Source organism: Petaurus breviceps, unplaced genomic scaffold, assembly GCF_028583685.1.
Source record: "Petaurus breviceps papuanus isolate PSGF00001 unplaced genomic scaffold, PetGlider_PUasm1.0 90778, whole genome shotgun sequence".
Lineage (NCBI taxonomy): Eukaryota > Metazoa > Chordata > Mammalia > Diprotodontia > Petauridae > Petaurus > Petaurus breviceps.
This window is the reverse complement of record NW_027187343.1, coordinates 2,540,261-2,555,068: the sequence shown is the minus strand read 5'-3', so window position 1 is coordinate 2,555,068 and position 14,808 is coordinate 2,540,261. Positions and strand designations below refer to the sequence as shown.

The following is a 14,808-nucleotide window of genomic DNA, read 5'->3' as shown; positions in this document are numbered from 1 at the left end:
GTAAACAGAGCTCCCTGCGCGTGCAGACAAGTCCCTCCCACCCACTTCCGCTTCCTCCCTCGGTTAGCTCGAGGCACTTGAGCTAGAGTGGGAGGGGAGACGCTTGCCGGGAATCAGTACTAACTCGTCACTCTATGGTTGTGGCACCTCCGAGGGGCTTCTCTAGCCATTCGCGCTCTATGCTCCGCGGCCTCCGGCTCGTCGGCTTTTACCCGCCCGTGAGTCAATCTGGAGGATCCCGCAGAGCGGGGCGGAGGATCTTGAGCCGCAGCGCCCCAGCCGCCGCGGGAGAACCTAGCGCTGTGACAGCTCGGAGGCGGCCATGTCAGCCAGCTGGGCTGAAGCCCGACCGGGTCCCTGACTGCAGGACTCCTCAGCCGGACGCCCAGGTGAGGGAGGGAAGGAGGGAAAAAGGGGGGATCGGAGCGGCAGCTGCCCACCCCCACCCCAGCCCGCCCTCCGCCCCGCGCCCCCAGCCCGCCTTCCCTCGAACCCGCATCCCTCCGGCCTTAGGAGATCACCGGCCAGGCTGAGCCCCTCCACGTCCCCGAGTGCACCCCTCCTCTCCCCTACTTCTGCCTCCCAGGTTGGGGATAAGGGAGTGGGGGAGGTTTTGCTGTTTCCTTCCATTCACACCTTTGCTGTCTCTTTCCTGGGTTTGTCTTAAGAAGAGCTCCCCCCCCTCCTTCTGCCCGCCGGGAGCATTTAAATGCCTTGTTTGACCAATTGCATTGTTATTGTTGTGGTCTTAAGTGCTTGTGTGCAGAAATAATTTTTTTCCCCAGTAAATGTTCAGATATTTGAACGAAACCAAGAAAAATTAAATGCTTTAAAATATAAACCGAATCAAAATGAATCCCAGTGTTTTTTGTTTTTGTTTTTAGGAAAGGCACTCATAGTTTGAATGCTGAACTTAAGTATAGCCTAAAGATGGTCAAACAAGTTGTGCTTTGGAGCGCAGTTTTGATGACCAGTTCCAAAGGCTCTAAAAATAGGATGCTATAATGGAAATTTTGGCAGTCTTCTTACCTACTGGGCAGTGAAAGAAGACCCAATTGTTTTACAGCTATTTCAGAGTTGAGAGATGCAAAGCAAGTGTTCTCTCCTTAGCGATATCGAGGGGGAAAAAAATCAGTAAACTGTATCCAGCCAAAGCTATATCTTATAATAAGAGGTTGAGATCTAAGTGCAAAAGAAAAAGATTTCTAAACAGTGTATCATTCAGCAAATAATCTTCAAAGTTTGAAGATCTTATTACCTATTGATTTATCTTTAATAATTAATAATTAACTCCTTGGACTAACGATTTGTTAGTACATTATGAAAGGATCTTTAGTCATTTTCTGAGCGTATTATGCCAGTTTTCTGCACTTCTTTTTGACATCTAAACTTTTTTTTAATATATCACATCTTTATCATTATGACTATTTTAGATAAGATTTTTGTTTTCTGATCTGTGTACTTGATGAAAGCCATTAGATTTTCCCCAGCCTTCACTCTTTTTTTTTTCTTGTTCTGTTTTTCCTTACCATTTTGGTAAGCTTAAAAATTTACTACACCTTTTCCAAAAAGTTCTTGCGGCCGAAAAAATTTAAAGTCCGTTTTAGGGTAAAAATGGAAACTTAACCCACCAGTTAAAAAAGAAAACATTCACTGTTCTCTGAGTATGATCATTAAGCTCTTTATTTATTTTAATAGGAGTGTTTCTAAAGTTTGTTTTTCCATTTGATAATACCAGTTGGTAGCTGACTGATCCTTGAGCTGATTTAATTTTCCTTTAACTCTGGGAAAAAGAATGAGGTTTTATGTACAGCTAACTATGAATTTTTATTGTTATGTGCATTTTTATGATGTTGATTTTTCTAACTGGGTTGGAAGTTTTATAAATTTCACTTTTTAGAAGTTCCAGTTACTGATGAATTGTTGAGAAATGTAACAAATGTGCTGCTTCTGAAATGAATGACTCAAAATCAACATTTAGGAAAATTTGGTGTGATTCCCTTTTTAATTTTCTTCAGAGCTGCATGGTATTTATAGTATGTGCTATTTTTGTTCCTCAAAAGTCAAGGCAGTGTGGTATAGTCAAAGAGCTTCACTGTCTTTGAAGTCTGAGAACCTAGGTTCAAATCCCACCTCTTTGTGATTTTGTTAAACCAACCTGGGTCAAAGTGTCCTCATGTATAAAGTAAAGGGAGTTCACCAACTGGTCTAAGGCCCTCTCTAGCCCTAAATCTTTGATCCTGTGAAACAAAGGAAATAAAACCTCTGACGTTATTTTATTTCCTAGAATCTGACTTTTTGAAGTTTCTTATTATTACTTTTTTTTAAATAACATTTTAAAAGGAAAGAAGAAAAATGCCTTTTTACTTAATGGTTTTCATGGGCTTTTGACTATGAAAGAAGAAACTTGAAAATGTCAAAAATTAAAGATTTTAACTTATTTTTAGAACTACTGAGATAGGATTGTGATGATTAAATGTTGTGATGTTGGAACTAAGAAGTTTCTATTCAGATTGAGTTCCAAGAAGTCTTTTCCTCTGGGTGTGGCCTTATTAAGGCTGGGGACAAACAGGTGCTGAGTAGTAGTTCACTGAGGGTCATAAGAAGATGAATAGAGTGCCAAGTCATTTCCTGAGGTGTCATTATTACTATTATTTAACATCTGAATGCCAGCCATGGCATTGTACAGGTCTTTATGAATTATATTCTATGTATTACACTATTAATATTAGGGGTGGAAACCCAAGACTTGGACTTTATTGCCTAGAAGGTAAATTTTCTGTCATTTTGTATTTTCTAAGTTTATATCAGGCACAATTAAAAGAAAATGTATTGTTACTCTGTAACAGGAAATAAAATTGTATTTTAGCAATGTTGGTGAGGAAAGCCTAATTATGACTGTTACTACTCTCAGAAACTGAACAGTGATACAAGAAAAGCAGTGGTTACATACCAACTTTGTTTCTGGTTTTATTTTATAAAACCTCTCCTATACATATTCAAGATATAGGTAACAAGCTATTGACACACTATCTAGGCATGTGTTTTATGTTGTTTTTCCACGAGGTATAATAGTTGGCAGGAAACCACCTCTTGCTCTTGTACCATATAAGAACAACTCTTTGGGAACTAGTTCTGAAGTTAACTAATCCTAATAGAAATCAAACGTACCTCATGAGCATCATGTTCTCATGGACTTTTAACTTACAGAACAACAGTTAATTAAAATACATATAATACATAATGTCAGCCTGATGCACTTGGTTACCTTGAATGTGAAATAAATACAGCAGTGTCCTGTTGTGACAAGAACCCTCAGTTCATAGTTAGAAGACAAAGGTTCAAATCCTCATTCTTCCATTTATTATTTGTGTGATCTTGGACAAAATAATGCTAATGATAGCTGACATTCATATAGTCCTTTAAGGTTTGGAAAGCACTTTACAAATATCTCATTTTATCCTCCCAATCACCCTAAAAAGTGTGTGGTGTTATAGATGAGGAAACCAACAGACCAAGGTTAAGTGATTTGCCCAGGGCCAGTAGGTATTTGAGACTGGATTTGAACTCAGGTCTTTCCAGTTCCAGTTCCAGTGCTCTGTTTGTTCACTGTGACTCCTGACTGCCTCAACCTCTCTAGCCTTAGTTTACTTTTCTGTAAAATGAGGGGGTTGGACTAGAGGACATCCATTTCTAAATCTCTGATCCTATGTATGAAACTTTACCTCTTGAGTAGTGGAAAATTTAATTTATCATGTCATTGAGGAAACCAATAAATGTATTCATACCTGGAAATCATTATAAACAATCAGTTTTGAGTTTGTCATATGCATCATTTAAGAAATAAAAAAACTAAGAAGTATGAAAATTCTCTTTTATGAATGAAAATGTTTTTATTAATACCAGTGACATTTAGTTTTTCCTTCACCAAACATTTCCTTCCAGTGTAAAAGATATGTCCTATAAAACAGTATATTGCAATTGAAAAATAGCTGATCTGGAGTCTGAGGACCTTCATTCAAATGTCATCTCTGCCATTTGCTGCCTTTGAAACTTTGGGCAGCCCATTTAGCTCCTCTGGAATAGCAGTTTCTTCATTTGTAAAATGAGGGAAGTTAAACCATATGATCTCTAAGGTCTTTTCTTAAATCTGTGATCCCATTTTCAACATCTGAGTACTCCAGTGAAGTTTTTTATTGTTTGGGTGTTATTACAACTTATGAGGGGAAATACTTCACCTATATTTTTAGTTAATTTTAGATCTATATATGTCTGTGTTAAGTAAACATTTATTAAGATCCTACTATGAGACACGGTGATATAAAGAAAGGCAAAAAAACAGGCTTTGCCTTCAAGGTCACAGTCCAATGGAAGAGACAACATGCAAGTAACTATCTACAAACAAGTTATATACAGGCACTAGAATTAAGAGAAATTGAAAAAGACTTCTAATAGATAATATTTATATCATCTGTATGTATATGTATATACTATAACTTGAGGGAAGCCAGGAGGTAGAGACAGGCAGGGAGGAGATGGAGTGGCTTGTTCTTGGAACACCAAGGAGTCCTTTGGACTGAAGAGTATATGGTAGGGTATAAACAGGACTGGAAAGGTAGGGAAGGGTTAGACCAAGGGTGGGGAACCTGCAACGTTGTGGCCACATGTGGCCTTCTAGGTCCTTGGGTGTGGCCTTTTGACTGAGTCTAGGTTTTACAAAACAAATCCTTTTATTAAGGGGATTTGTTCTTGAAGTTTGGATTCAAAGTGCCACACTTTGAGGAGCTAGAGGGACACTTGTAGCCTGGAGGCTGCAGGTTTCCCACCCCTGAGTTAGGCTATATAAAGTTTAGAATGCCAAACAAAGGATTTAGGTTAGAGGGAGTCACTGGAGTTTATTGAATAGGAAGGTGAGTGATTTAGGAAAATCATTTTGGTGCCTAAATGATGGACTAGAATGGAGAGACTTTTGGCTAGCAAACCAACCAGCAAGCTGTTGCTATAGTCCAGGGTAATTTTTTTTGGTGAGGTAGTTGGGGTTAAGTGACTTGCCCAGGATCACACAGCTAGTAAGCGTCTGGTCAGAGGCCCTATTTGAACTCAGGTCCTCCTGACTTCAGGGCCAGTGCTCTATCGTCCGTGCCACCTAGCTGCTCCTAGTCCAATGTATTTGAGGGAGTATCAGTATATCTCCTGAAGTTCCCTAGATGAGGACAGGAGTTAGGGATGGATAGAGAGATTATCAGTCCAAGTACTGAATTCATTGAGGAAGGGGAGTGTGTCCTGAAGGTTGGTAAACAACTGCCAGAATTTTGATTTAGTGGTAGATGTGAATTTTGTGGCCCTTAAAGTAGGAGAGGTTACTGAGTGATATTAAGCTGTGAGGACTGAGGCATATTGCAACTCTCCCACTTAGACCTGTGAGTTGAGGGGAATAAGTTGAAAATGCAGCCAGTGTGTCTTCAGGAAGGCTGTCATCCAGAGGTGATTGGGGATGGGATCCATACTAGACCCCTAAAAGGAATCCAAAGCCTCTGAACCAAGTGTTTCCCTGAGGCACTGGCCCATCCCAGTATAATCCTTTTAACTGCCCTTTGTGGCCCCCCCTCTTTAGTCTTCACTTAGCCCCACCCTAGGCTATTTCACTACTTAATTCCATCTAGACGCCTTCTCTATTTCCTCCTAGTCACCCCAAGCTATTGACCACTCTTTGGCCACATCCAGGTCTTCCCTCAGTTTTTCTCTGTGTTTCCATCTTGCCCCCATTAAATTGCTCAGATTCTTAAAATCTGGCCAATAGTGCAGATTCTTAAGATCTCGCCCACCCCAACTGGTGTTTTAATAAACCTTGTCTCTCACTGAAAGAAGGCTTGAGTCAAATTCTTTCAAGGCAGACACTCACCTTTTGCCCTTGAATTTCAGGGTTCCCAGTACCTCTAGACTGCAGCAGAGGGAACCAGGTCTCAATGAGTCAGAAATTGGAAGGAGTGTGGAATGAAAAGGTTTAAAAGGAAAGAAAGTTTATTTTCTTTGAAACAGGCATTTCAGATGTCACAGTGAAAGCGGAGGTAGCTTTTATTTGGGGTGAGGGGGGTTGTGAGAGGAATGGAAATAAAGAATTGGGCAGTAGAGGATAGGGAAGTGAAGTCTGGGTGATGACCTGCAGGTTTTCAGGATCCCTGTGATGGGGAGGGAACTAGACGGGAGTTTGTGAATCGTTAGATGAAAATGTAGATAGATATAGAAGTATTGTGATCTCATGGGAATCCTTTCAGAGTCTTTAGGCAGTTTAGAGGCTGGTACCATATTTCTCTTTTTTGAGAGGAAAAGGAATAACACCTCCCAATTTTTCTTAAATCATGAAAATCTGTTCAAAGCTAATCAGTAATCTGACAATTTTCACTTTTTTTGGATAAAGTGCCTTCTTTTTCTTTGTTAATAGTGGATAGATAACACTACACATAGTTGTATCTTGATTGTTGTTATACCTGTGGGTATTTCTAGACATTTAGTTTTCTGTCTAAATCTGATATTCTTAAACTGGATTCTATGAATTTGTTTTTTAAAATATTTCAAAGACTATGTCAGTATAATTGGTTTCCTTTGTGAACCTATGCACAACCATAGTTTCTAATTGCAAATGTGGCAGGTTTTTTTTTCTTTTAAATAATGTCTTTTTATTTTATACATTTAAAACATGATTCTGAGATGGGGTGAGTCCATTGGCTTCCTGCCAAAGGGGCACATGGCACAAAAAAGTTTAATCTGATCTAGAAGCATTTGTTTAGTTATGGGATTTTGCTTTTTCTTTATTTAGGAATCATTTCTCTGGGAAAAACTCTTGCCTTTTAATATGGGAATACTTTTGTTTTTCCAGATATTTCATGTAGTTCTTTCATAACAGATTTAAAACTATTTAAAATCCAAATTCTTATCATTGCATTGACAATTATGAGAGATTTCTCAAGCTGTTTTGTCCTCTGACCTGCCTCTGTGTGTGTTTCTGTATCTGTTTTGATAATATATTTTGTACCAACTATCCAAACTTTCCATCATTAATTGTTGTAGTTTCTCTAACAAAATACTGATAAAATATGATGTTTTTCTGTCATTCTCAGTATATTTCATGCTAGTGAGAAACAAGATATTGGGAAGTTAGGTCATTTTAAACAGCAGTAACTAAGTTACCTTGTGATTATATATAGATGTTATTTTAGGAAGTGTTGATACTAAGTGACAGTTACATATTGTTTAAAGTAATTTTTCTTATTTGCTAATTTTTTTGTAGGAATATCTATATGCCAGGTGTATCTTTGATGACTGCTGTCTGAACAGAGAACTTCTTATTTTTGCATTGTCACAGAATTTTGAAATTTTATTAAAAAATGGTAAGTTCTAGTTTTTAAGTTTAAAGAAAGTACAACCACGTTTTAAAATTTCCAATGCAAATGTAGCAGTTATTTTTTTCTTTTAAATATATAGTTGCTTTGCAATAAATTAAGTAGTATGATTCTATATTTTATGATGTACTTAAGAGCAAATAATGTGTGTAATATAACAGATATAGTGAAGTAGTGAACAGAGAACCTAGACCAGAATCAGGAAACCTGAGTTCAAATCTGGTCTCTTATACCTGCTGGCCTTGTGACCTAAGCAAGCACTGAGTAGGCAGCTCCCTAATACTATAAATTTCAAAACATTTTCTAAATCTGCATTGGTAGAGCAAGTTTCCTTAATTAAGACTTTGCCTAGTATTCTAACTCCATTAATCCTTTTCAAGTTAGTTGAAAGCACTGAATTCAGTAGAAATTATGCTGACTAGAGAAATTACAGAATTTAGTTTTGTAAAATCAAAAAAAGTGATTTATTTTTACATGAATTTTTATATCTTAAATATAGGCAGCCAGGTGGCTTAGTGCTGGCCTGGAATTAGGAAGACCTGAGTTCAAATTTCCCTGGACAAATCACTTCTCCTCTGTTTGTCTTAATCCACTGGGGCAGGAAATGACAAACTACTCCAATATCTTTGCCAAGAAAACCCCTGAACGACTAAACAACCAGTAAATCCTTAATACAAATTCAGCAACCTTGAAAATTATCCTCTACCTGTTTTGCTTGTTACTTTAAAAAATTCTTTAGGTTTATATGGATCTGACCTAATCCAAATAGAATTAAAACTGTAGTGTCAAGATTTCAAATAGCAAGAATTAAAAACAGAGTAATATGACTTTCCCATTTTGGTTAGATAGCCATTGTTTCATGACTAAGTGAAAAAAGGTCTTGGTTTGCCTTATTAGTACTAAATTTGAACCCTTGGGTTTTAAATAACATTCTGCAGATCTTGTTACCACCAGAGACCATTTTATCACAAGCCACAGGAAAATCTATTTCAAGAAAAACTGTACTAAGTGTGTAGGACAGTAGGTTTTTGAGGTAGCTTTTTATGTTTGTTTGGTTGCTTGGTTTTTGGACATTTGCCAGGGATATTTTAAATGGTCTTTTGTTTAAGCACAGTTAGGTGGATTTTAAGCCCTAGCCCTCAAAAAATTTTCATTATGCTTCATTTTCCATTGGTGCCTAGAGAATGGCATTGTTCAGTGCCAGTCCAGAGGACGGATTCCCTAATGAGATATACTAGGGATCATAAAAGTTGAGAACTAACAAGGACCTTAGAAGTCACCTCATCCGACCTTTTCATATTCCAGATGAGTTTGTAAAGTGACTTGTCTGAGACAGAAAGAAGAAGTATTCTGATTGGTGGTTTTTCTTCCTCCTTGTTTTTCATAGAATTAGTGCCCTAAAGGGGAAAAAAAGACAGTCATGATTTTAGCCTTTGAGCATGCAACAGCTGATGCTTGGGTTTTGAGTTGGAAGACTTGAGTGTGGCAGCTTTGCTACCTATGGTCTATGAAACCTGAAGCAAATCATTAACCTCAGTTTCCTTTTCTGTATAATCAGGTCCCTTCTTGTTCTAAATCCATGATCCACTGACCATTATAAATAACTAAACAAAAAGAAAAATCTCATATGATTTAGCAGTCAGCTATTTTCTTTCCATTTACACTATTGTTGTTGTCAGGATTCTGCCATAAGGAAAAAGCTCTGGGTACATGAGGCATAAATTTGTGGTATAAACCCTCTTGGCGTATATACTTACTTTAGAAACCAACACATTGGTCATGTTCACCAATATAATGCCTCCTTCCACACCTAGAACCCATGACCTCTTCTCCTGAGAGGGGAGAGAGATGCTTCACAGCTACTCTTCTAAAGTCAAAATTGCTATTAATTAGATTTGTGGTGACTTTCAGTTGTATTACTTTACCTTATTTTGTTCATTGTATTAATTTTTTCGTTGTTCTGCTTACCTTACCCTTTATCAGCTTGTATATATCTTAAATAGTCTCTGAGTTCTTTATATTTTGGACATCCATTTCTTAAATTTCAGGTCCACCAGGAACTGAGTAGCTGTGGCTTATGTGTGTCTTCCTAGCAACCACTACCAAGATACACATTCCTTTAGGAAGTGACCCAGTAGACTCTTATGTAACTCTTTATTTTCCCAAGTGCATTTTTACTAAATTTCACTGGTTGAAGATAATTAATATGATTAAAACTATAATATTGGTGAAAAAAAGGAAACATTTTAACAAAAAACCATCTTTCACCACTTTGGAAATTACTTCTTCTTTCAGTATGACCTTAATTAAAGAATTCATTTGGATCTTCTTGTCATGATAGATCTATTAGTCATTCAGTCAGTAAGCATTCATTAAGCACCAGATTAATACATATTCCAGACTAGGTGACACACACTGGAGATACAAAGAAGGGTAAAAGACAGTCTCTGTTCTATAGGAGATCACAGTCTAATGGAGAAGACAACATGCAAACAATCATGTACGAACAAGGTCCACACAGAATAAATTCAAGATTATCAGTAGAGTGAAAGCACTAGCATTATGGAGGATCAGGAAAGCCTTTTGTAGATGATAAGTGTTTTGAGATATGAAGGAAGCCAAGGGCAAGGAATGAGGAGGGAAGAGCCTGAGGAATAGCCAGTATTATGTATGCCTTATTGTTTTTAGATATTTAAAGCCATTATAATTTTCTTCCAGAAAGGGAAATTATAGTAAATTTTTTAATCTGGACCAGTTGGATAAATTTCCAGTTTGTCTTTATAAAAAGTGGGAATTATACAATGTTTTAAAAGAAATATAACTTTGTTATTTTTAAGCATATTACTTTCAAGGTTTGATCATCTTGAAATATATTGAATATATATAAATATATATTGAATCTGACTTTACTATTTCTACAAACACTATCTTAGTTCAAGCCCTTTATTTACTATCTATTTAAACTATTGTAATAGTCTCCTAATAATAGATCCACCCAGTTCTATCTTCCCCTTTTCGCATCCATCTTTAACACTACTGATAAAATTCCTCCCAATTATGTTCAATTCAATTTAATGAACATTTTTTAAGAGTACATTTTGGTGAGCAATGTGCTAGGTATTAAGAATAAAAAGACAAAAATGACAAGAATCCCTGCCCTTAAGGAGTTTACTGTCTGTTAGTGACAGGTGTACGTATAAATCAGTAGAAAGGAATAGAAAGTATTTTTTGAATGTGGCCAACAAGAGGGGGAGGGGGAATAAGGCAAATCCTTGTGTCTAGAGGTAGAATTTAAGCTGAACCTTGAATAGACCTAGGAATTTTTAGAGGTAGAGGTAAAGAAGGAAAACATTGCAGGCATTGGCACTGAGGTAAGAGATGAAACTTTACATTAACCACCAGTGTTCAGGGCTCACACAGACTTGGTTTTTTCCTGGATACTATTCTTAAAGATCCCTCTCAAATATAAAAATGAGACAGTCCTTACCCTTAAGGAATCTATATTTTCCCAGATCCTGTACAAATACTCAAGATAACAGTAGTACTTGGGTAAAGAACAGCCTTTGTTGCAATTCACCTGAAATGTGAAAAATCCTAAGGATTTGTAAGAGTACTAGAACAAATGTAGAAAGCACATACAGCACAATAATCACATTACAATTATCCTCCCTCTCTCTCTGTTGGGTCCCACTGTTCTACAAGATCCTAGAATCCTCTCAGCTAAGTGATACTCTGTGATTTGGATGATCCATAGAAGGAAAACACACTTAGGAACTGCTAGAAACCTTTCCCATAAAACCTGTATTGCCCAGATAATTTACTGACATGGTAAGGGGCAGGGATCCACCTAGTCACAACATTCAATAGCAGGATCCTCGTCCTCCTCTAAGAGATGCAGTACAGGAAATTCTTCCTCTGGATAAAAAGTTCAGTATCCAATGGCAGGAACTTGGAGTTACTTGGGAAGTAATACATGAAATTGGTGATATGTAGGCAATGGAATGTAAGGTTTCTTGAGGGCTGGGGCCATTTCATTTTTGTTTTTCTATGAACACCCAAAAAGATGACAAAAAGGAAAATGACAGTTGATGGAGACAATATGTAAAGACAGGTAAACTAATGTACTCTTGGTGAAACTGAATTGGTTAAGTCATTCTGAAAAGCAGTTTTTAAACTCTATCTGAAAAGCCACTAAAGCAGGCACAATCCATATAGCCTAGCAATACTACTAGGTGTATACTCTGAAAATTAAAAAGGAGAGAAGAGAGCTATGTGGACAAAAATATGCACAGCAGCATTTCTTATTGTAGCAGAGAATTGAAAACTAAGAGAATGCCTGCCTATCAATTGTGGAATAGATGAATTAATTATGGTGTGTGAATGTAATGGAGTATTATTGAGCCACAAAAGATTTCTATGAACTGATGCAGGGTGAAGTTAACAGAACCAGGCCTCACTTTACTCAACTATAAAGTGAAGGAGTTGGATTAGCTGGCCTCTGAGGTCCCTTTTACTTCTAGATTTATGAGCCTATGTGTAGAATTCAAGATGCTACTCTGCTTTTTGTTTGTTAACTATTAAAAAGAAGAGAAAGTTATTTGATTTAGTGGTCAATAAGGAGTCATTGGAATTTATTGAGTAGAGGGGTACTATAGGCAGATCTCTGCTTTAAGAAAATCATTGACTGCATGGTGGACGGTAGGCTGGAGAGGGAAGAGACTTGAGGCAGGGAGACCAATTTTTAGTCCAAGTGAAAGATGCGGAATGCCTGAACTGAGAGTGGTGACTGAGTTAAGAAAAGTGGAAACTTGTGAAAGATGATGTGAAAGTAGAAACAAGGTTTCGCAACTGATTGGGATATGTAGGGTAAGAGAGAGTGTGAAGTCACCAAGATTTTGAAAGTTATGACTAGAGATATAGCAGCTCCCTTAATAGTAACAGGGAAGTTTGGAAGAGGTAGGATTTTTTGGGGAAAGGTAATGTAATAAGGTATATGATACAGATCACAACCAATTCATTGTTACACATTCTGTGGGATTTACTATAGTTCAAGCAATAATTAAAAGGGAAGATAGAGCTCTTATTCACTACTCACTCCCTCAATTGTAAAGCTTCCTCTCCCAGAGGTACCTGCCATAGCTATAAAAGGATCTTGGTATCAGGAGATAAGTACACTACTTATCTGGGGAAATGGGAGGGAGATTTTTCCCAGCTTGTCAGCTGCTACTTAACTGCCCAGGTTGCCATTATGTTATAACTTCGCTGAGGAGCCAGTACTTGACTAAGAGGCATGGAGGATGGGAGCTTGCACAGTGGAGAGCAGGGGTCAAGTAAGGAGTGTTGAGGGGATAAGGATTGGTTTTGTTTTGGGTGACTTATCCTTCATAGTACTATGCTAGCTTCTGAAGAAGGGAACCCTCCATTGAGTCTATACAGCCCCAATTGGGGATAAGACACATACTGAAATAATTATAATACAAAATAATGCATGACAGGTGCATAAAGCACAAAATATACCTCCAAGCCTATTTACTTATGAAAATTTTTAACTGTCTCAAGTTACAAACTAAAGAAAATAAAAATAAAGCATTACAGTTGAGGTTGGCATAGCATTTTTCTGGATTAATAAAAAATAGGCATGTGTATGCACATATATACATTCTCAGTCTATATACATAAATATAGAAAACTTCATCTGACTCTTCAAAAGTTATGATTTCAAAAAAAAGTTTTAATTAGCTTTCTTTGATCTCAAAATATTTCTGTAAGTTATTGCTTCATTATGTTATGTGGAACTATAATTATGTAAAAGAGCTCTGCTCCTGGGGCTTTACTTGTCTTCTACATCATGCTAAGGAAGCTGAAATAGTATATTCTAACTTGGATAATATGTAAAGTTAATGAAATAGTTTATAGTTAATAAAATAAAAAAATTTATTTAAATGGTAAACTTTTGTAGTGATTTTATGTTTATTTAGATTTTCTTTTGAACAGAAAACAAGGTTATAATTTCATCATCTTTGCAATTTTAATCTGGCTTTGTTAGGCATATTTTTTATTTTGCTATTAAGAATTGGGGTTTCTGTTGTAGCATTCCTCAAAAGCAAAATCAGCAGGTGTAATAAAAATCAACACCATTTGAGCATTTCTCCTCCCCAAAAAATCAGTTCCTGTGTCCTGACTTTTATATTTCTGTAATTACCCTGGTCCCCAGGTTGGCTCTCTATTCACTATAAATTTTGTCTTTTCTACCTTCATAACATCTCTTGCATGCATTCCCTTCTCTGTACTCACTTGGTCACCTCTCTAGTTTAGGCCTTTATCATTTCCTGCCTCAACCATTGCAGTAACTCACTGATTGGTTTCCTTGCAACAAGCTGCTCCTTTTCTAATCCATCCTTCACAGACCTGCCAGTCATTTTCCTAAAGTGTGGATCTTCCCACTACCCTACACAATAAACTCTAGTGACTCCTGTTGCCTCTAGGAGCAAATACATTTATAGCCCTTTACAACCTGACCCCAGTCTACCTTGCTATCTTTCTATATTATTTGCTTTCTTGCACTCTGTGGTATAGCAAACTGGCCTCACTGATTCTCACATAGGTAGTACCCTGTTTCACCTGTCTCCATGTCTTTTCCTGGCTGTTCCCCATGAATGGAATGCATTAGAAAACCCTTGTTTCCTTCAGAATTCAGATTAAGCAGTACCTCCTACATGAAGCATTTCCTAATAGAGCCTCCCTTCTCAAAATTCTTTTGCTTTTATTTTATATATATTCTTTATACACTTATTGATGTACATTTTGTCATTCCACCATCCCCTTTTCCTCCCATTAAGACCTAACTAAGCTCCTTGAGAGTGGTGATGATTTCATTTTTTTTCTTTGCATTCCCAACCTCTAACACAGTGCCTAGGACAATGTAGGCCCGTAATAAATATTTGCTGGTTGGTATAAACCATGATTTTTTTTTGCTCATTTACATATACATGTGTAGATTCTTAGCCTCTTTACTTCCATGACTTCCTGTGTTCTGCAGCCTACAGGTTAGGAACTATTCGCCTAGCATTCAAGGGCTTCTACATTCTGGCTCAAATTCACTTTTCAACTTTAATAGACAAATATTTGAGTTGTTACCACATCTATCTGTGCAAAGGTACAGTGGGGAAAATAAATGTTTTGATTTGGTTTGGTTTTTTACTGCATATTCTTAAGAAACTTATAGTCTCTGTTGGAGAGATAAGGTATACACACAGAAAATAACTAAGGAATATAAGGTAGCAAATGATAGGGACATAACGAGTTGCAAGGTATAGGTTTCAAGAAAGGAGAGAGAATTTTTAAGTGGGTACTAAAAGGTAAAAGCCTTATAAGGAGTTAAAATTTGAGCTGGACCTTGAGGTATGAG

General features: G+C 37.2%; 1 protein-coding gene across 2 annotated transcripts in view; it reads left to right on the top strand.

The window, feature by feature from the left end:
• Positions 1-45: 45 nt before the first annotated feature.
• The window catches only part of CNST (consortin, connexin sorting protein), a 98,084-nt gene continuing 83,321 nt past the window's right edge, over positions 46-14,808 (top strand). The window contains exons 1-2 of one of the 2 annotated variants that reach the window (XM_069069134.1): positions 46-389; positions 7,289-7,388. In XM_069069134.1, the coding sequence (XP_068925235.1) occupies positions 135-389; positions 7,289-7,388 (355 nt within the window). In that variant the 5' untranslated portion in view covers positions 46-134. The remainder of the gene's footprint in view (positions 390-7,288; positions 7,389-14,808) is intronic. The other variant, XM_069069133.1, reaches the window with a different exon arrangement.